We start from the raw sequence: 20,462 nt of genomic DNA on the forward strand, positions 1-20,462 counted from the left end.
TTTTATGACTCGGTTTTGTGGTCCCGAAACCACTTTCCGACTAGGGTCAAATTAAGGCTGTCATATATATTGTTTGAACATTAAGTAATAATGTTGTGACAAAAGTATATGTGTGAAAAAGATGTGATATTTGTGAATTGTGTAATATGCACTAAATTGTAATGATGAAGAAATGAGAAATCTTTTTTTCGAAATATTTATGTAAAGTATTTAAATGTATGAAATTCAGTTTTAATGCCCAAGTAGATGAATTTAGAACTACTAGGATATTAGTGGCATGCCATTAAGGAACTCTAGCGCTCTCGATTATTAGCACATTAGTGCTCTCCGTTCTATTATTAGCACGTTAAGTGCTCTGCTTAGCACATTTGTGCTCTCAGTATAGCACTTTAGTGCTCTCATTCGTTGTGCATAATAATGCACTTCAGTATTTGTTCAGTATATCCAGTGTGTTCTATTAAGTCTACTTTGGGCTAAAGTTATAAGTTGTGAACCAAAGCGAATTATCAATGTACTAAGGTAAGTTTTATAACTTATATATAATAATAAATTAAGTTTTGTTAATATAAGATACAGCTAAAGAAACTTATATGCATATAAATATATATTGATCAAAAGGGATTATAATATTTTAATAGGATTTATTTGCCTATTTATTCTTGTAGTGCTTACTAAGCCTTCATCGGCTTAAAGCGTTTAATTTTAACGCATAGGTACAGTTAGACTCGAAGAGGTAAAGTCGGCTAGAAGATCTCTCATCTCATCACATCCTCAAGAGCTTCATAAGTAGGTACCATATTTTGAATTAAAAGTGGCATGTACATAGGTGTTATTTTGATCACATCAGAATGGTACAAGACTTTTGTTGTAAAAAAAATGGTAATTAGTATTTTTAATGTTTATACTAATGAAATGGTACAAAATTTTATATAGTATATATGGTATTGGTTGTTTTTTGTTTGAACTTGCAGGGGGTTTTATACAAAATAAGCAAAAATGCTACCGAAATTAAAAAAAAATTAAAAAAAATCGTTCCACTCTTAATACGTATTTTGGGCCTCGAGGGTCTATTGTAAAGACTTAAAAGTTAAACTATGCTAAGGATGTTATTTATTTATGAATTATTTCTAAGTTATCCAATATGTCCGATAATGCTCTGTAACCCTGATCTGGTGACAGTTTAGGGTTAAGGGGTGTTACATTTATTGGTATCAGAACCTAGGTTTTTTGGATTCTTGGGCCGAGAATGAGTCTATTCGTACATGCCATTATATATATTGATGTGATGAGATGAGATGAGGTTTATTTATTTAATTATTTAATTGTATAATTTGTGAATATTGTAGAAACTTAAAGATGTCAAATAGATCTCATGAAGAGTCGGAAAATGAAGTGGAGAGTAGGGCGCCAGACTTTGATAGGGAAAGAGATCAACATAGAACCCAAGCTCGAAGTGAATCGATAAACTTATGGGATGATAGGGAGCTTGAATTTGAAGAAAGAACTCAATCTGAAACTGAGCCGATCTTAGAGAAGAAATTCCAATTTCTGCCTTGTTACAGGCAATGAATCAGTTGTTGCAGCAAGTTGTGAGAACTAATAATACTCCACCAGTTCCACCACCATCTTCTCTTCTTGCTGTTCCACATCCACAACCATCTATAACTAGTCATTGATCTCCCTTGGAAAGAATAAGAAAATATGGAGCTGAAGAGTTTAAAGGAAAGAAAGATGATGACCCAGCTGAGGCCGAAGGATGGCTAGAGAATATTTGAAGAATTGCAGTGTATCGGAGATGAAAAGTTGAGGTGTGCAGTATCTTTACTAAAGGGTGAGGCTTACCAATGGTGGACCACTGTCGTGAACATTCATCCTGCAGAGAAAATTAATTGGAATTTCTTTGTGTCTGAATTTAGAAAGAAATATGTGAGTCAACTTTATCTTGAGAAGAAGAAAAGAGAATTTCTGGATCTGAAGCAGAATACTATGTCTATTGCTGAGTACGAACGTGAATTTATCAGATTAAGCAAATATGCTAAGGAACTAATAACAAGTGACGCAGATATATGCAGGAGATTTGAGTGGGGATTAAATGAAGAAATTTATGTTCCTCTCATACCATTACATCTAGAAGAATTTCTTGTGTTGGTTGATAGAGCACAGCGATTGGAAGAAGGGTTAGCTCGTTCGAAAGAGAAGAGTTTTGGAAAGAGATTAGCAACTACTTCCGCACCACCACCGTCTTCAAAAAGAGTGAGGGATTTTAAAGATTCTAAATACACTTCTACTACTGTTGGGCAAAGATCCAGAAGTCAGACAAAACAAATTCAGCAGGCGACCTCTAAGGTTAGTACTGGGAGTTTCAGAAGAAAACCAATGTTGTCATCATGTGAGTATTGTGGAAGATATCATTGGGGAGAATGTCGACTGAATTCCCGAGCTTGTTTTCGATGTGGATCGAAAGATCATTTAACCAGAGATTGTCCAAAAATGTCAAAAAGCGTTGCAGAACAGTCTGAAAAATGTAGCTCGGTTTCACAAAGAGGTAGACGACCTGGAATTGCTGGTGGCACTAATAGTAGTACAAGATCGGTGAGAGAAACAATTTGATCTGAAGCACGAGCACCTACCAGCACGTATGCCATTCGAGCCAGAGAAGATGCTTCTGCTCCAAACGTCATTACTCGTACATTTTCTTTACTTGATACTGATGTTATTGCTTTGATTGATCCAGGTTCTACACATTCATACATATGTACAAAATTAGCATCTGTTAAAAATTTACCTATTGAATTCACTGGATTTGCAGTTAAAGTTTCAAATCCCCTGGGCCAACATGTTATAGTGGATAAAATTTGTAAAAATTGTCCACTGATGGTAAAGGGTTACTGTTTTCTAGCTGACTTGATGCTATTGCCTTTTGACGAATTTGATGTGATTTTGGGAATGGATTGGCTAATTCAACATGATGTAGTAGTGAATTGTAAACAGAAGTACATTGTAATAAAATGTCAGAATGATGAATTGCTCCGGGTTGAATTGCCTGATGTGATTTCAGTCATGACAGCATTGAGGTATGTCAGAAAAGGGTGTAATGCATATCTTTCTTATGTATTGGACACTAAAGTATCTGAGTCAAAAGTTCAATCAGTGCCGGTTGTATGTGAATTTCCTGATGTGTTTCTAGAAGAATTACTTGGGTTACCACCGGAAAGGGAGGTAGAATTTTCTATAGATTTAGTTCCAAGAACAACTCTGATCTCTATAGCACCTTATAGAATGGCTCCTACTGAGTTGAAAGAGTTGAAAGCACAGTTGCAAGAGCTTGCTGACAGGGGTTTTGCTTGACCTAGTCATTCACCTTGGGGTGCTCCGGTTTTGTTTGTGAAAAAGAAAGACGGGTCTTCAAGACTATGTATCGATTACAGGAAGCTCAATAAAGTTACAGTAAAGAATAAGTATCCATTGCCTTAGATTGATGACTTGTTTGATCAACTGAAGAGTGCCACTGTATTTTCAAAGATTGATCTTCGATCGGGTTACTATCAGTTACGAGTAAAGGAGTCTGATGTATCGAAGACAGCTTTTAGAACCAGGTATGGGCACTATGAGTTCCTCGTGATGCCGTTTGGATTGACAAATGCACCTGCTGTATTCATGGACCTGATGAATAGAATATTCAGACCGTACTTAGACAGGTTTGTGGTAGTATTTATTGATGATATTCTGATTTATTCTCGAGATGAAAATGAGCATGCAGATTATTTAAGAATTGTACTGCAAACTTTGCGTGAAAAGCGGTTGTATGCTAAATTTAGTAAATGTGAGTTTTGGCTTCGGGAAGTTGGGTTTCTTGGACATATTGTATCTGATGAAGGCATCAGGGTAGACCCGAGTAAGATTTCAGCTATTGTCAATTGGAATCCGTCGAAGAATGTGTCTGAAGTTAGAAGTTTCCTGGGATTAGCTGGATATTATAGGAGATCTGTACAGGGATTTTCTACGATAGCTTCTCCGATGACATGTCTATTGCAGAAAGATGTAAAGTTCGAGTGGACTGATGAATGCCAGTAGAGTTTTGACAGATTGAAAAATCTATTGACGAAAGCACCTGTTTTAGTACAGCCTGAACCAGGTAAGGAATTTATTATTTATAGTGATGCTTCATTAAATGGTTTAAGTTGTGTTTTAATGCAAGAAGGTAAAGTAATAGCATATGCTTCAAGATCACTAAAACCACATGAAAAGAATTACTCGGTACATGATCTTGAATTAGCAGCCATTGTGTTTGCATTGAAAATATGGCGCCATTACTTGTATGGTGAAAAATGTCATATCTATACAGATCATAAAAGTTTAAAGTATTTGATGGCATAGAAAGATTTAAATTTGCGACAGCGTATGTGGCTTGAGTTGCTAAAGGATTATGATTTGGTTATTGACTATCATCCGGGTAAAGCTAATATAGTTGCTGATGCTTTGAGCCAAAAATCTCTATTTGCTTTACGAGCTATGAATACTCAGTTGACATTGTCTGATAATGGTACACTTATAGCTGAACTGAAAGCTAAACCAATGTTTCTATAGCAAATTTGTGAAGCTCAGAAAAGTGATAATGAATTACAAGCTAAACGGGTACAGTGTGAATCGGGTACTGATTCAGAATTTCAGATTAGATCTGATGGTTGTTTACTATTTAGAGGCAGGGTATGTGTACCAAAGAATTCAGAGCTTACACAAAAGATTTTGCACGAAGCTCACAGTGGTATTATGTCTATACATCCGGGGAGTAATAAAATGTATAATGATCTAAAAAGGATGTATTGATGGCCGGGGATGAAACGTGATATTTCTGAGTTTGTATCAAGATGTTTGATATGTCAACAGGTTAAAGCTGAACATCAGGTACCTTCGGGATTACTACAGCCAATTACGATACAGGAATGGAAATGGAAAAGGATCACAATGTACTTTGTGTCGGGATTACCTTTTTCTCCAAAGAAGAAAGATGCTATTTGGGTAATCGTTGACCGGTTGACAAAGTCGGCACACTTTATACCGGTACGTATGGATTTTTCTTTAGATAAGTTGGATGAATTATATGTATCTGAGATTGTCAGGTTACATGGGGTACCAGTCTCTATTATTTCGGATAGCGATCCTCGGTTCACGTCTCGTTTCTGGGACAAGTTGCAAGAAGCATTAGGGACTCAGTTGCATTTCAAGATCGCATTTCATCTTCGCATGTATGGCCAATCCGAACGTGTAATTCAGGTATTAGAGGACATGCTTCGATGTTGTGTACTAGAGTTTGAAGGTAGTTGGGAAAGGTATTTGCCTTTGATTGAGTTTGCCTATAACAATAGTTATCAGTCTAGTATTAAAATGGCACCGAAGCTTTGTATGGTCGGAAATGTAAAACACCATTATATTGGACTAAACTGAGTGAGAAAAAGATACATGGAGTTGATTTGATTCGGGAAACCGAAGAGAAAGTAAAGGTGATTCGAGACAGCTTGAAAGCAGCTTCTGATCGACAAAAGTCATATGCTGATCTTAAAAGGAAAGAGATAGAATTTCAGGTCGGCGACAAGGTCTTCTTGAAAGTATCACATTGGAAAAGAGTCATTCGATTCGGTCATAAAGGTAAATTGAGTCCACGTATTATTGGGCCATATGAGGTTACTGAACGAATCGGACCTGTTGCATACCGGTTAGCTTTACCTCCGGAACTTGATAGAATTCATAATGTTTTCCATGTGTCTATGTTACGGCGGTATCAGTCAGATCCTTCACATGTTATTTCTCCGACAGAGATTGGGATTCAACCTGATATGACTTACGATGAAGAACCAGTCAAAATTTTAGCACGGGAGACAAAAGAACTAAGAAACAAAAAGATAGATCTGGTGAAAGTTCTTTGGCAACGACACGGAATTGAAGAGGCTACCTGGGAACCGGAGGAGGCAATGAGGAAACAATACCCAAATCTCTTTACTGGTAAGATTTTCGAGGACGAAAATCCTTAAGGGGGAAGAGTTGTAATGGCCCATTTTCAGTAAAATCGAAATAGTGGTTTCGTGACCACAAACCCAATCTAGAAAGAAAATTTATTTTAATATTGTGGCATAGTCTATATTACGATAGGAATACTGCATGAAAATTTTGATAGGAAAATTTTATTGATTATATAGTTAAATTGATAAAAAGAGAAAAAAAATGCATTCTCGGGACTCCGTTCCAATAAATCGGATTCGTAAATATTTATTATAAATATTTACGAAGCTAGTTGTGTGTCTAATTAGGTTTTGATTAGGTGAATTCGACTTAATTAGAAATAATTAGGAAAAAGGATTAGATTGAAATAAGTGTGAAAGTTTAATTATAGATTAAAGAAAATAGAAAGGACTAAATAGGCAAATATGCCATTATTATTAAATGAGGCGGTTTAATGTTGAAAGAAAAAAAATCTAAGATATTTTTAATATAAAAATATATATTATATATTATATTAATTTAATATTTAAGTATTAATATATAATATATCATATTATTATATTATATATAATATAATATATAAAACATAAGTAAATAAAGAAACATAATAGAAAGAAGAAACAATAAAACAGAATAGCAGGGACAGGGACGAAATAGAGAAAAGGGAGAAAGAAAAGAAAAAAAGAAAATTTGGGATTTCAAGGGTTCAAATTCAATTTGGTAAGTCAATTTAATTCATTTTCTTGTAATTATTGAGTTTTTATGATCCTAGAACAAAATACTATTAGATATATATTGAAATTTTGAGAGTTAGTAGATTTTTTTATATAGTTATTGTTGAATTTATGGATAAATTAGAGATTGAACTTATGAAAATTCAAATTAGAATTGAGAAAAAAGATTGAATTGTGAAATAGATTGCAATAAGGAGTAAATTATAAGAAGTTTGAAATTGGGGTTTATTAGTGAAAATTTGGGAGTTAAACTAAGTTATAAGTAGAATTTAAATAAAAATAAAGCATAGATTGTAATAGAAATGGAAATAATTTTAGTTATGGAATAAATTGAAATGTAAGTTAATGTAAGAAATGATGAATTTATTATATCATACATGTTTATTTTTTTAATAGCATAGGAAAGTCATTTAATTATTTTCTCTAACATATAAATGTTATATGTTTTATATGAAATTGAAGAGAAAGAAAAGAAAGGAGAGGACCTAATTGAAGAAAAAGGAAAAGAGAAGGCTAAGGAGTGAAGGAAGACATCATCTCAATCTTTTGTTGTAAGTACTACAAGATTTTTTTAAATTAATTTTATTTAGATGTTTATATTGTAGTATAGAATTATTTAGAAATAAAATGTAATATATATGTATATATTTAAATTTATAAGTAAATAAATAATAATAATAATAGATTATGGAATTATGAAATTTGAAAAGAAAATTATAATTGGAGAATATAAGAAATTATATTGTTTGAACATTAAGTAATAATGTTGTGACAAAAGTATATGTGTGAAAAAGATGTGATATTTGTGAATTGTGTAATATGCACTAAATTGTAATGATGAAGAAATGAGAAATCTTTTTCGAAATATTTATGTAAAGTATTTAAATGTATGAAATTCAGTTTTAATGCCCAAGTAGATGAATTTAGAACTACTAGGATATTAGTGGCATGCCATTAAGGAACTTTAGTGCTCTCTGTTCTATTATTAGCACGTTAAGTGCTCTCTGTTTAGCACATTTGTGCTCTCTGTATAGCACTTTAGTGCTCTCTGTTCGTTTGTGCATAATAATGCACTTCTGTATTTGTTCCGTATATCCAGTGTGTTCTATTAAGTCTACTTTGGGCTAAAGTTATAAGTTGTGAACCAAAGCGAATTATCAATGTACTAAGGTAAGTTTTATAACTTATATATAATAATAAACTAAATTTTGTTAATATAAGATACAGCTAAAGAAACTTATATGCATATAAATATATATTGATCAAAAGGGATTATAATATTTTAATAGGATTTATTTGCCTATTTATTCTTGTAGTGCTTACTAAGCCTTCATCGGCTTAACGCGTTTAATTTTAACGCGTGAGGTACAGCTTAGACTCAAGAGGTAAAGTCGGCTAGAAGATCTCTCATCTCATCACATCCTCAAGAGCTTCATAAGTAGGTACCATATTTTGAATTAAAAGTGGCATGTACATAGGTGTTATTTTGATCACATCGAATGTTACAAGACTTTTGTTGTAAAAAAATGGTAATTAGTATTTTAATGTTTATACTAATGAAATGGTACAAAAGTTTATATAGTATATATGGTATTGGTTGTTTTTGGTTTGAACTTGCAGGGGTTTTATACAAAATAAGCAGAAATGCTGCCGAAATTAAAAAAAAAATTAAAAAAAATTCGTTCCACTCCTAATACGTATTTTGGGCCTCGAGGGTCTATTGTAAAGACTTAAAAGTTAAACTATGCTAAGAATGTTATTTATTTATGAACTATTTATAAGTTATCCAATATATCCGATAATGCTCCGTAACCCTGATCTGGTGACGGTTTAGGGTTAAGGGGTGTTACACTCATGGACAAACAAGACTGCTTTGGCTTAGGATACAAGCCAGATACGAGGCAAAAGAAGAGAGAGCTGGAGAAAAAGTAAGAAATGAGATCAAGTGGGGAAGAGATCAAGTGGGAACCGATGACCTTTCATATATCCAAGACTTTCGCGTCAGGAGGAACTATTCACCCTGAACGAAAGATGTCAAGAAAAGAAACCGCTAAAGAAATGTTGGGAATTCTGAACATCAACACCATATCCGATTAAGGAATTGGGGGGAAATTCATCAGTCATTTGCCCCTATGTACCTGGAAGTGTTCTAAACAATTAAACTGCGAAAGAGATTTATGTAGTTTTTAGAGCTAATTTAGAGTAATATTCAAAACACGCTTATTGCTCTAAGCCTAGGAGCAATAAGAATCCTTTTGTGAAATAGGCTTAGTCCAACATCTTTATTTCAATAAAATGCATCTTTGCGTATCATTTTGAGTAAATATTCTTTTATTTTTTCCATTTCATTCGTGATCATACCATACAGATAATTATTCTTAAATTCTTTTATTCTTTGGATTTTTTTTATCCCTATAATAGGTCTCCAGTTATCAATAATATAAGTTACACTACTACTGACTCAAAGTCTCTTTTTGAGCAAGATATGTGTATGGAGGATTCTCAAAATTTTGAAAATGATCGACACTATAACCTATCTCCTGATTTGTTAAGGATACTAGAAAAAGATGAGGAACAAATCTTGCCTTACAAAGAGTCAATGGAAATTGTAAGATTAGGAGAGGAAAAAGAGGTGAATATTGGAGCTTGCATTGCTGCAGAGACAAAACGAGACCTCATTGAGTTACTCCAAGAATTCAAGGATGTCTTCGCATGGTCATATCAATACATGCCTGGGTTAAGTACTAATATCATGGTACACCGGCTCCCCATAAAGGAAGAGTGCAAGCCAGTTCAATAGAAGCTCCGAAGGTTGATACCCAATGTTTTACTGAAAATAAAAGAGAAAGTCACAAAGCAATTCAATGTTGGCTTCTTACAAGTGGTTAAATACTCAGAATGGGTAGCCAATATCGTTCCCATCCCTAAAAAAGATAAAAAAAGTACAAATGTGTGTAGACTACCAAGATTTGAACAAAGTTAGCCCGAAAGAAAATTTCTCATTACCTCATATTGACACTTTAGTAGACAATCCGATAAGTTACTCGATGTTCTATTTTATGGATGGTTTCTCGGGATACAACCATATAAAGATGCATCCTGAAGACATGGAGAAGACCACATTCGTAACCATGTGGGTAACATTTTGCTATAAGGTGATGTCATTTAGACTGAAAAATACGGGAGCAACGTACCAAAGAGCAATGGTAACCTTGTTTCATGACATGATGCACAAAGAAATTGAAGCTTATTTCGACGACATGATTGCAAAATCCAGAACGGAAAAAGAGCATGTGCAAGTATTAAGGAAGTTGTTCTTAAGATTGAAAAAATCCCAGCTAAAGCTCAATCCAGCAAAATGTACCTTCAGGGCTAAGTCGGGAAATTTTTTAGGATTTGTAGTTAGTGAAAAGGGGATCGAGATCGACCCAAACAAAGTCAAGGCTATACAGGAGTTGCCTCCGCCGCGCACACCCCATATTCCGTCTCCTTAAGAAACACAATCCATGCGTTTGGGATGAGGAGTGCTAGAAGACTTTTGACAAGGTCAAACATTACTTATCCAATACCCCAGTACTGAAGCCTCCCAACCCAGATAAGCTGCTGATACTATACTTGGTGGTATTCGGGAATTCCATGGGATGTGTGCTCTGTCAACATGATGAGTCAGAAAGAAAAGAAAGAGTGATATACTATCTCAGTAAGAAATTCACTGAATGTGAGACAAGATATTCGCCAATCGAGAAGTTGTGTTGCGCCTTAATCTGGACAACCCGAAGGCTGAGACAGTACATGTTATACTACATGACTTGGCTCATCTCAAAACTGGACCCTCTAAAGTACATGATGGAATCGACTGCTTTAAATGGAAGAATGGTCCGGTGCCAAAAGTTGCTTTCCGAATTTGATATAGTCTATGTAAATCAGAAGGCTATAAAAGAGAGAGCAATAGGAAAGTTTCTAGCCAGTGGAGCTCTAGAAGATTACGAGCCTTTAAACTTTGATTTCCCGAATGAAGATCTAATGTATGTTGCAACTATTGAAGAAAACTCTCAGGAAAGTCATCATTGGAAGCTAAACTTTGATGAAGCCTCAAACATTGTGGGTAATGAAATCAGGGCAATCCTGGTATTCCCAAATGGAGATCATTATCCATTTACTAGAAAATTAGATTTTGATTACACGAACAATATGACAGAATATGAAGCATGCATCATGGGTATCTGTGCAGTCATAGAACATAAAATCAAAGTGCTAGAGGTATATGGGGATTCTATGCTAGTGATCTATCAACTCAAAGATGAATGGGAGACAAGAGAATCGAAGGCTGGTTCTTGAATTAATTAAAGAGTTTGATGACATCACCTTCTACTACCTTTCACGAGACAAAAATTAGATGGTTGATGCCTTGGCTTCTTTAGCTTCCATGATCAAAGTGAATAAACAAGAAAATGTAAAACCTATCCAGATGAGTATTTATGAGACTCTGGCTCATTGTTACAACATCAAAGAATAAGAAAAAAATGATGATCACCCTTGATACCACGATATATTGCGATATATGAAGAATTGTGAATACTTTAACCAAGCAATTGATAATGATAAAAGGACATTGAGAAAACTGGCCAGTGACTATGTCTTAGATGGGAAGATCCTATATAAAAGGAGAAATGATCAGGTGCTACTAAGATGTGTAGACGCTATCGAGGCTAAGAAAATATTGGAAGAAGTCCATGAGGGTGTCTGCGGAACACATGCCAATGGTTTCACAATGACCAGGCAAATCCTGAGATTCGGGTATTATTGGTCCACTATAGAAGGAGATTGCATCAATTATGCCAAAAAATGCCATAAGTGTCAAATTTATGGAGATAAAATTCATATACCTCCCTCACCTCTTCATGTTATGACTTCTCCGTGGCCTTTTTCTATGTAGGACATAGTTGTTATTGGGCCAATCTCACCTAAAGCTTCTAATGGGCATCGATTCATCTTCATGGTCATCTATTACTTTACAAAGTGGGTAGAAGCCGCTTCATATGCCAATATCACGAAGTCGGCAGTCAATAAGTTTTTAAAGAAAGAGATCATATATCGATATAGAATGCCAAAAAGGATCATATCTAGCAATGCACTAAATTTGAACAACAGCACGATATCAGAAGTCTATAGTTAGTTCAAGATAAAACACCATAACTCATCACTGTATCGCCCAAAAATGAATGGTGCAATGGAGGCAGTCAATAAAAATATTAAGAAGATTGTAGGGAAAATAACTGAGACTTATAAATATTGGCATGAAAAGTTACGATTTGCTCTCTATGCTTATCGAACATCTGTCATAACCTCGACCAGGGCAACGCCTATCTCTTTAGTTTATGGAATGGAGACGGTTTTACCCATTAAAGTCGAGATTCCTTTTCTTCGATTTTGGTAAAATTAAAGTTGGATGAAACAGAATGGATCTAATCCCGATATGATCAGCTAAACTTGATTGAAGAGAAAAGGTTGAAAGCCATCAGTCACGGTCAAATGTATCAAAAGTGAATGATGAGAGCTTACAACAAAAAGTTTTGTCCCAGAGAATTCTATGAGGGAGGCCTAGTATTGAAAAAGATCCTGTCTATACAAAAGGATTTCAGAGAGAAATGGATTCCAAATTAGAAAGGACCTTATGTGGTAAAAAAGGTCTTTTCTAGAGAAACGTTGATTTTGAATGAGATGGATGGCAAAAGCTTGCCCAATCCTGTGAATTCAGATTTAGTCAATAAGTATTTCCCCTAAAAAAAAAAGGAAAGGCCAAGGTGAAAACCCGCAAACGGCGCCTTGAGACCAAAGGGGTTTTAAGTTGAAATCTCGAAAAAAAGGACAGCTCAAATTTTGATTGAAGATTGAACACGTAATGGTAGGGTTGTCTCAAAAAGAAAAACGTTACGTCTTAGGGCATCAACAAAGCACTCTGGATCTCCTAAACACATATCAAACTCAAGATGGTCCTCAAGAAGTTAGTGCGAGGAAGCTCGTGCTACAATATCTAGGGCACCTGTTTTCATCTTATTCATTTGTGTATTTTAGCAACATTTGTTATTTTGATAAATCTATTCATTTTGAGCTCTGTTCCTAATAAATTTCAATCTTGTCCATTGTTACAATATTTTTCAAGCATTTTTACATTGAAATAATGATTAATGGACTAATACTATTCAAGTAAAAAGAGTTTTGCATATTACTCTAAAAGGTTTTCTAAATAGTACAAGGATCTGAAAACAAGACCATTATTTAGAACTAACCAAACTTAAGGGTTGGAAACATTTGAGAAAGAATAGTCTAAATTGTGACTATTTCTTCGGATTTTCTATCAAAGATACCAGCTGAACAAAAAGGCATGGTAACACATCAGTGATAGAACCTTGATGAATAACGAGTAATGACAACCTAAGCATTAAAAAATGGTCATTCTTGAAAAATGATATCCTACATTCATACAAATATCATTCATACATATCTAGTTAGGAGCATTTGATTCATTCTAATCATGAGATCCTAATCACTCAGCATAAAGATAGGCCTATGAAATGGACTTTACAGGTCATGTTCCCCAGAGAATGGTGTAACAAGATCAGAGAAACTATAAATCTTATACCCCTTAAGTTGTAGTGGGACAGATTGAAGTTATCATGGTGAATCTTATCTCCCTGAAGTTGTAGTGGAGCAGATTAAAGCCACAAATCCTATACCGCTGAAGTTACAGTGAGACGGATTGAAGTCAACATAGAGAATCTTATCTCCCTGAAGTTGTAGTGGAGCAGATTAAAGCCACAAATCCTATACCTCTGAAGTTGCAGTAGGTCGGATTAAATCTACCATAGCGAATCTTATCTCCCTGAAGTTGCAGTGGAATAGATTGAAGCGATAAATCCTATACTTCTAAAATTGCTGTAGGTCGGATTAAATCTATCGTAGCGAGTCTTATTTCCTTGAAGTGTAGTGGAATAGATTAAAGCTACAAGTTACAAATCTTATCTCCCTAAAGTTGCAGTGGAGTAGATTGAAGATAGCGAATCTTATTCCCCTAAAGTTGCAGTAGAACAGATTAAAGCTACAAACCACAAGTCTTATCTCCATGAAGTTACAGTGGAGCAGATTGAAGATAGCAAATCTTATCTCTCTGAAGTTACAGTAGAGCAGATTAAAGCTATAAACTTTATCTCCCTAAAGTTACAGTAGAGCAGATTGAAAATAGTAAATCTTATCTCTCTAAAGTTGCAATAGAACAGATTAAAGCTATAAACCTTATCTCACAGAAGTTGCAGTGCAGTAGATCAAAGTTACAAATCCTATACCCCTAAAGTTGTAGTGGGACGGATTGAAGTTATCATGGTAAATCTTATCTCTCTGAAGTTGCAGTGGAGCAGATTGAAGCCACAGATCTTATCTCTTTGAAGTTGCAATTGAGTAGATTAAAGTTACAAATCTTATCTCCTTAAAGTTGCAGTAGAGTAGATTAAAGATAGCAAATCTTATTTCCTTGAAGTTGTAGAGGAACATATTAAAGTTACAAGTTACAAATCTTATATCTCTGAAGTTGCAGTAGAGTAGATTAAAGATAGCAAATCTTATTTCCTTGAAGTTGTAGAGGAACAGATTAAAATTACAAGTTACAAATCTTATCTCTCTGAAGTTACAGTGGAGTAGATTGAAATTACAAATCTTATCTTCTTGATGTTGCAGTGGAATAGATGGAAGCTACAAATCTTATCTCCCTAAAGTTGCAGTGGAGCAGATTGAAGCTACAAATCTTATTTTTGTAAAGTTGTAGTAGGGTAGATTAAAATAACAAATTCTATACCTCTAAAGTTGGAGTGGGTTAGAAAGAGTCTACTTGAAGAAGATGAACACCAAGAAGTCAAGATTCGGCGAGGCCAAGCAAAATTGGTCCTTTTTAAAAGTTTTTGCTCCATTCACGTTACACGACAATGAGTGAAGAGAGGCCGCTGTAGTAGGCCCAATTTGCCCGGCCCACTAAACCAAAAACAACAAACCAAATAAATAAATAATAATAATAAGTCCAATCCAAATTTTCCAACCCAAAATACTAAAAACCTAGCTGAAAGTTTTACAAGCCCAAAGCCTAAACTAATGAAAAAAAGAGTAGAAATCGTAGCTGCGCCACTGCTCGCTCCTCGATCACGTTGCCTATGCCTCGTCCCAAGGCCTGACACCTTGCTGTCATCGTTGCACCAAAATAGCAAGACCCATCCTCCGTTGACTCACCAAGGCCTGCAAAAAAGTGCAAAGAAAAAAAACAGAGCAGGAAAGGCAGGAACAAAAGCAGAAACAGAGGAAAAATCTAATGTGTTATTAGGCTATAAAAGCCCCAACCAATGTAATATTTAAACACGAAAAATATATACAAAAAAATATAGAGAAGAATTGGTCATATTTTCAAGAGGTGATTTGTTTCTTTATTTTTTATTTTTATTTTTAGGCATAAAAATACAAAAAAAAAAAACTTACCAGTACGTTTCGAATCCCTCTGCCGCTAGTGGAGGAGGTCATTGTTCCCAATGATGAACGGTTCTATTCGATAAAACGGAAGAGAAATCGAAAGGATTCTTTTGGGTTTTTCTCTTTTTGGTCAAGTTTTTGCGGAAAATAGCCCTAAATCCGGGCTTTATGTGTAGGAGTGCTCAAAATGAGGGTTTTTGGTGACCGGACCTAGTGACTTTAAGAGAAAGAGGAGAGAGCTTTTAGAGTTTTTTTTTAAAAAAAACAGGGTTAAAATGAAAAGTTTTAAAATTTTTTTATTTAAATAGCAGTTGTGAAAAGACATCGTTTCACTTAGGCCCTTTAACGCCAAAACGGCATTGTTTTGGGAGGGTCGGCTTAAGACCTGACCCGCGCGGCTGGCATCCACATGTTTTCTAGTGTCTGGGGTTATTTGTGCGGTCGGTCCTTCGGCTTTTTTGCCCATTTTCAATTTAATCCTGTTCCTTTTTTTTTTCTTTTAATTTTAGCCTGTGATTTTTGCATTGTTTCATTTTAGTCCATATTGGAATTGTGCGTTTTGAAAGACAAGGAATATTTTCCCTTTTGGTCCCTCCTTTTTATTTGTGCATTACAATTAGGTCCTTCACCTTATTTTAATTCCCGATTCCTCCCCTAAAATTTTGTTTGGCTTTCAATTTCAGTCCTTATTTTATTTTATTTTTTTAAATACTTTTGCATTTTTATATTTTATTATTTAAATTTCTGCTTTTAAGTTCACTTTAATCTTGATTTAATCCTTAATCTATTTTATTTCAACCTTTCCACAAACTTTTTATTTTATTTTATTTATTATTATTTCTTCTTCCTTTTATATTAAAAAATAGATTATTCATACTCTTTTTTTAATTTTGCGTTTTATTATTGTTGTTATTATTTTAGTTTTAATGTTTTTGTTGTTTTTGTTGTTTTATTATTTCTTTTATTATTTCTAATATCTTCATGTTATGTTTATTTATCTTTTTAAATTGTGCATTTTCCATTTCCATTTTTATTTTAAGTTACTTTATTTATCTTATTATTGTGATTTGATTATTAATATTATTACCATTATTATAATCAATTCATGTCACATTGATTTTTACCGATACATAAAAGGAAATTTTCAAAATTAAGGGGCGGTTAGCTAGAAATGGCATGGGCCTCGGCCCCCCCTAAAATGTAAAATTACTTCTAAGGCCCTTTAAATTTTTTTAAAAATTTAAATTAGTAAAGGTAAAATTACACTTTGCTCCCCCTAAAATTATAAAAATTCGATTTAATCCTTTACTAATTATAAAGATATAAACTATAAAAAATTAAAATTTCATCCGGCCCCCCTAAAAAAATTTTCTGGCTTCGCCCCTGAATTAAGGCAATGTTCCATATTTGGAATATTCGAGAAATCGTACCCTAACTTACGGGGTTTCGATTTTCTCGTTGAACTCGAATAACCGAATATCCTTTCAAAATTAAAATATATAAGATTTCAAATAAAAAATAAAGGCAAACTTATTCTCAAGGATTCAAAGCGTTGTATCCTAACTTACGGGATGTGACATTTCGTTGCCTCGAGATGAGAGGGTCTTAAACATACTTTTCGATTTTTTCAAGCAATTTTTAGGTAAAATTAACATTAGTCCAAAGAGGAATCGTATTTTAAATTATTTCCAAGTTTTCAATTTTCGACACTAAGAAATCAAGTAATCAACTAGGTACAAATTTTGGGCATCACGAGGGTACTAATCCTTCCTTGTGCGTAACTGACTCCCGAACCCGTTTTTTGGATTTTTGTAAACCGAAAAACATTGTTTTAATAAATTAAACATTTTATTAAAAAGATCAAGTTTCAAGGTGATCCGATCACACCTCATATAAAAAGGATTGGTGGCGATTCCTATTTTCGTTTTTAAAATAAAAGTCGACCTTTCAAAAAAGGGTTTCGACAACTAAGTTCTAGGGAGATTTGTTAGTTTGTTAGTAGGAGTTGTTAGCTTGTTAGGAGTAGGAAGCTAGGTGTTGTTAGCTTGTTAGTAAGAGTAGAAAATTCAAAATTGGTTTGAGTTTGTTACTTGAGACATACATATAAGGGCTGCTTGGTTAATGAATTAAATCATCATTTCTAGTCTTATTTTCTATGCTTCTGTTACTTCTCTGCTAAACCAACAAGAACTCCCTTAGTTAGATTGTAATGTATGAAATAATTGAAACTTCATATTTAAAGGGGTTTCCTCCACTCAAAATTCTCTGGCAGAGTCGCTGCAAACCTCCCAATTAGACATGGACAGAACAATTTATATATACATATTATCGAATGGGATGGGGCCTGCAGTTGTTGGGATTTTTGTGTCTGGCTCAGAATGAGGTTACGACAAATTGAAGGAAGATGCAGGGAACCATCCTGAAACAAGCCTCCCAGTCCCTGATAACTATTGTTTCTTCCGTGTGTGTGGAACCTGACTCTATGATTTCTCTCTAATTACCAGTACGGATGACAGTGTCTTTGTTCAGAGGAAAATAATAGTAAAGAACCAGAATTAACAGGAACCAGATAATGTTAAGCCCAGAGCTTCATATCAACTTCACCAGATTCTGGTTATTCAAGGATTATACATGAACTAATTTTTTGTGTCAGAAAATGATTCTGCACATGAAGCAAAGACTAACTTGGAGTCAGCAAAGCGAGGGGGTAACTTCTTGAATGGAACAGTTAAACTATGCAACGCTCAGTTAGCACGGTCCTTCAGCACTTCAAGATCCATCTCTGTAGGGTCAGTTGCCTGAATCTCATAGTGGATACCATCCAGTTCCTCTCGAAGCCCGTGTTTTGAAGTGGCGTAGAGCACTTTTGAACGGATTCGAGATGATGAAGGGGACCTGATGACATAACCCAATTGTTAGGCAAGGAGAAGATTTGATAGGCAACTTCTTTAATGTATTAAATGCATGCCAGGGGAGTGCAATTGCTACATGAGAAGTAAGAACAAGAAAACTGATGTCAACATATATGTAACTGGCACCAAAAAGAACCATTTCTAACCCAAAGGCTCGAAGAACTAATAACCTATTTTTGTTCCCAACACTAATCAAGCAAAACATGGGCCAAATACTGGTCTCTTTCAGCTGCATTCCCTCATTAATGCTGCCATGGAAAGCTCAGAGGCAACCCTGACGACTTGATCCCTCTTATCGTTCCTTTTAATTCCTTTCCAGGTGCTAGGCTACCAAATTCACATAAAACTTCAATTGTGCAAAAATTGAAGAAGCATCAAGGTAATAAAACTATAACAGCACATTCAAGAGACTGTAACCAAAACCAAATCCCAACATATGCAACCCCTACTCTCTTCCTTTATGACTACTACCAAATGTGTTCACTACAATATAAAGACAATCAAAGGGAAAGAAAACTAACCATGCAATGAAGAAAATCTTGCTCTTTTGGCAATTGTCAGAAGTAACAAAATCGAAGTCATATACAGCATATCGACAATCATTCTCGGGAAGAGATGCAGTGAAGTCATCATAAGTCTCAGCTGGATCACCAGTTTTCTCAACCACAACTTTTCTTTTCTTCTCATCGATCCTAAATACCAAATAGCGGTAAATTTTCTTCCTTTTCAGTTCCAAAAATGTATCCTTGGCGTGACCGGCAGCGCACATGCCAGATGTGGCATTTGGCTGTCATACAATCATTTGATAGGTAAGTTTTTCATAATCTTCTTCAGATGATGGGGTTGAAAAATGTTTACTAGTTTAGGAGATTAAGTCTTGAACAAGCAATCATGTGGCAAACTTATTAGCCACAAGCACAAGGCTGAAACATGTGTGAAGTAATCCAAAATTTTAAGGAAAACAAACAACATATAGAACATGCAATGGAAGAAATTAAAGTTGAAAGGCATAATATTCACTTTACCCCCAGAATATCTAAGAGAGACTCATAATCCAAGTGGATTGGCTATGTTTACTACCACATCAAATCATTTATAGCAACTAAGACTAATGATTCTTGTGAACAAGAAGTTAAAATGAAACTCATTCAGACGTTAGTTAGTAAAACATACAATTGATCCTAGTTTAGAACAGAAAAAAGCCTAGGAACTAGCAACTCAAACATTTTAGGAAAAAGAAACTAACATGAAAAGATGAACCATGAAACTAAAAGAAAGGAAGAGGAAGAAATACCCGACCCAGTCCTGTAAACGACATGGCAGCTTAGTGAAGTTCAGATTAAAGAAAAAAGAAACCGAGGAATGAGAGAAATGAAGAGCGAGCCAGGGTAACGAGTTGGAAATTGTAAAATATTTGACAAAATGAAAATGACACATGTATCTTCCCAAAAATAAATAGAACAGGACGAGAAGAATAGGAAAATAAAAAAGATGGGCGGTGCGTCGGATAAACGCTTGTATTTCTGTCTCTCATGATAAAATTTTCACTTTGACCTTCACACAAAATATACAAATCTCAGCCGTCCGTGGGGCTCCATTTGCATCATCCAATCGCTGCGTATCCGGTTTCTTTATTATTTAGTTTCTAATTGTATCAATAACATCTTTTAACGTTAAATATTAATTTGGATATAACGTATAGAAAAACCAAAAATTAAAAATATATAGATAAATTGTAGATACGTCTACTTACTAACATAAACAAGTTATAACCCTTGTAAATGTTCTTTATATAATCGTTGTAATCTGTCGTTCGAAATGGATTATCCCAATGACAACTTTATAATTGTTGATGAATTTAATTGAAGTAGTGATTTTTGAACCTAAAAAAAAAAAAAAAAATTATAACCCTTATAATTTTGAAAGTAACTTTTTAAAATTTTAAAGAACAAGTGTTATGGCCCGGGTCTGAAGGATGAGATTGTGCAGATTAAGGTTATATAGAAAGTTGACAAGGATATTTATCTAAGATGAATGATAACAAACTCTAATCTTTTATTTAATTCCTAAATCGTTGGTGCTAAAACCCTTTTGAATGATCGTTGGGCCTGTTTCCATTAACTACCCCATTCCTTAGATTCTTCTGTTATGTTGTGGTGCTCTTAACTGGTCCCATTTGAATTGCTGGCCTACCTTGCAGCCCAATTTTTGACCCATTCTTTTGCTGGCCTTCCTTGACTTCGTCTACAAGGATTTCACTGCTCTCTTTCCCTTTTTGTTCTCCTCTCACTTCTACCACCATGACACCAAG

General features: G+C 34.6%; 1 protein-coding gene across 2 annotated transcripts; it reads right to left on the bottom strand.

The window, feature by feature from the left end:
• Positions 1-17,759: 17,759 nt before the first annotated feature.
• Positions 17,760-19,695, bottom strand: LOC108488371 (actin-depolymerizing factor-like). 2 transcript variants are annotated; one of them, XM_053021008.1, is made up of 3 exons: positions 19,451-19,695; positions 18,673-18,938; positions 17,760-18,134 (listed from the first exon to the last, which is right to left on the bottom strand). In XM_053021008.1, exons 1-3 carry the CDS (start codon positions 19,586-19,588, stop codon positions 17,984-17,986), a joined length of 555 nt encoding a protein of 184 aa, XP_052876968.1. In that variant the 5' UTR covers positions 19,589-19,695; the 3' UTR covers positions 17,760-17,983. The 2 variants fall into 2 exon arrangements, with proteins under 2 accessions (XP_052876968.1, XP_017648143.1); XM_017792654.2 differs by having other exon boundaries at positions 19,446-19,623.
• Positions 19,696-20,462: the final 767 nt, after the last annotated feature.

This window comes from Gossypium arboreum, chromosome 11, assembly GCF_025698485.1.
Source record: "Gossypium arboreum isolate Shixiya-1 chromosome 11, ASM2569848v2, whole genome shotgun sequence".
Lineage (NCBI taxonomy): Eukaryota > Viridiplantae > Streptophyta > Magnoliopsida > Malvales > Malvaceae > Gossypium > Gossypium arboreum.

Coding starts and splice junctions, on each gene's coding strand:
- LOC108488371 (XM_053021008.1), bottom strand. CDS start 19,588: ATGTGTCATTTTCATTTTGTCAAATATTTTACAATTTCCAACTCGTTA. Junction 18,939..19,450: donor CATGTCGTTTACAGGACTGG/GTCGGGTATTTC, acceptor ATTGTATGACAG/CCAAATGCCACATCTGGCAT. Junction 18,135..18,672: donor AAGATTTTCTTCATTGCATG/GTTAGTTTTCTT, acceptor TTATGTCATCAG/GTCCCCTTCATCATCTCGAA.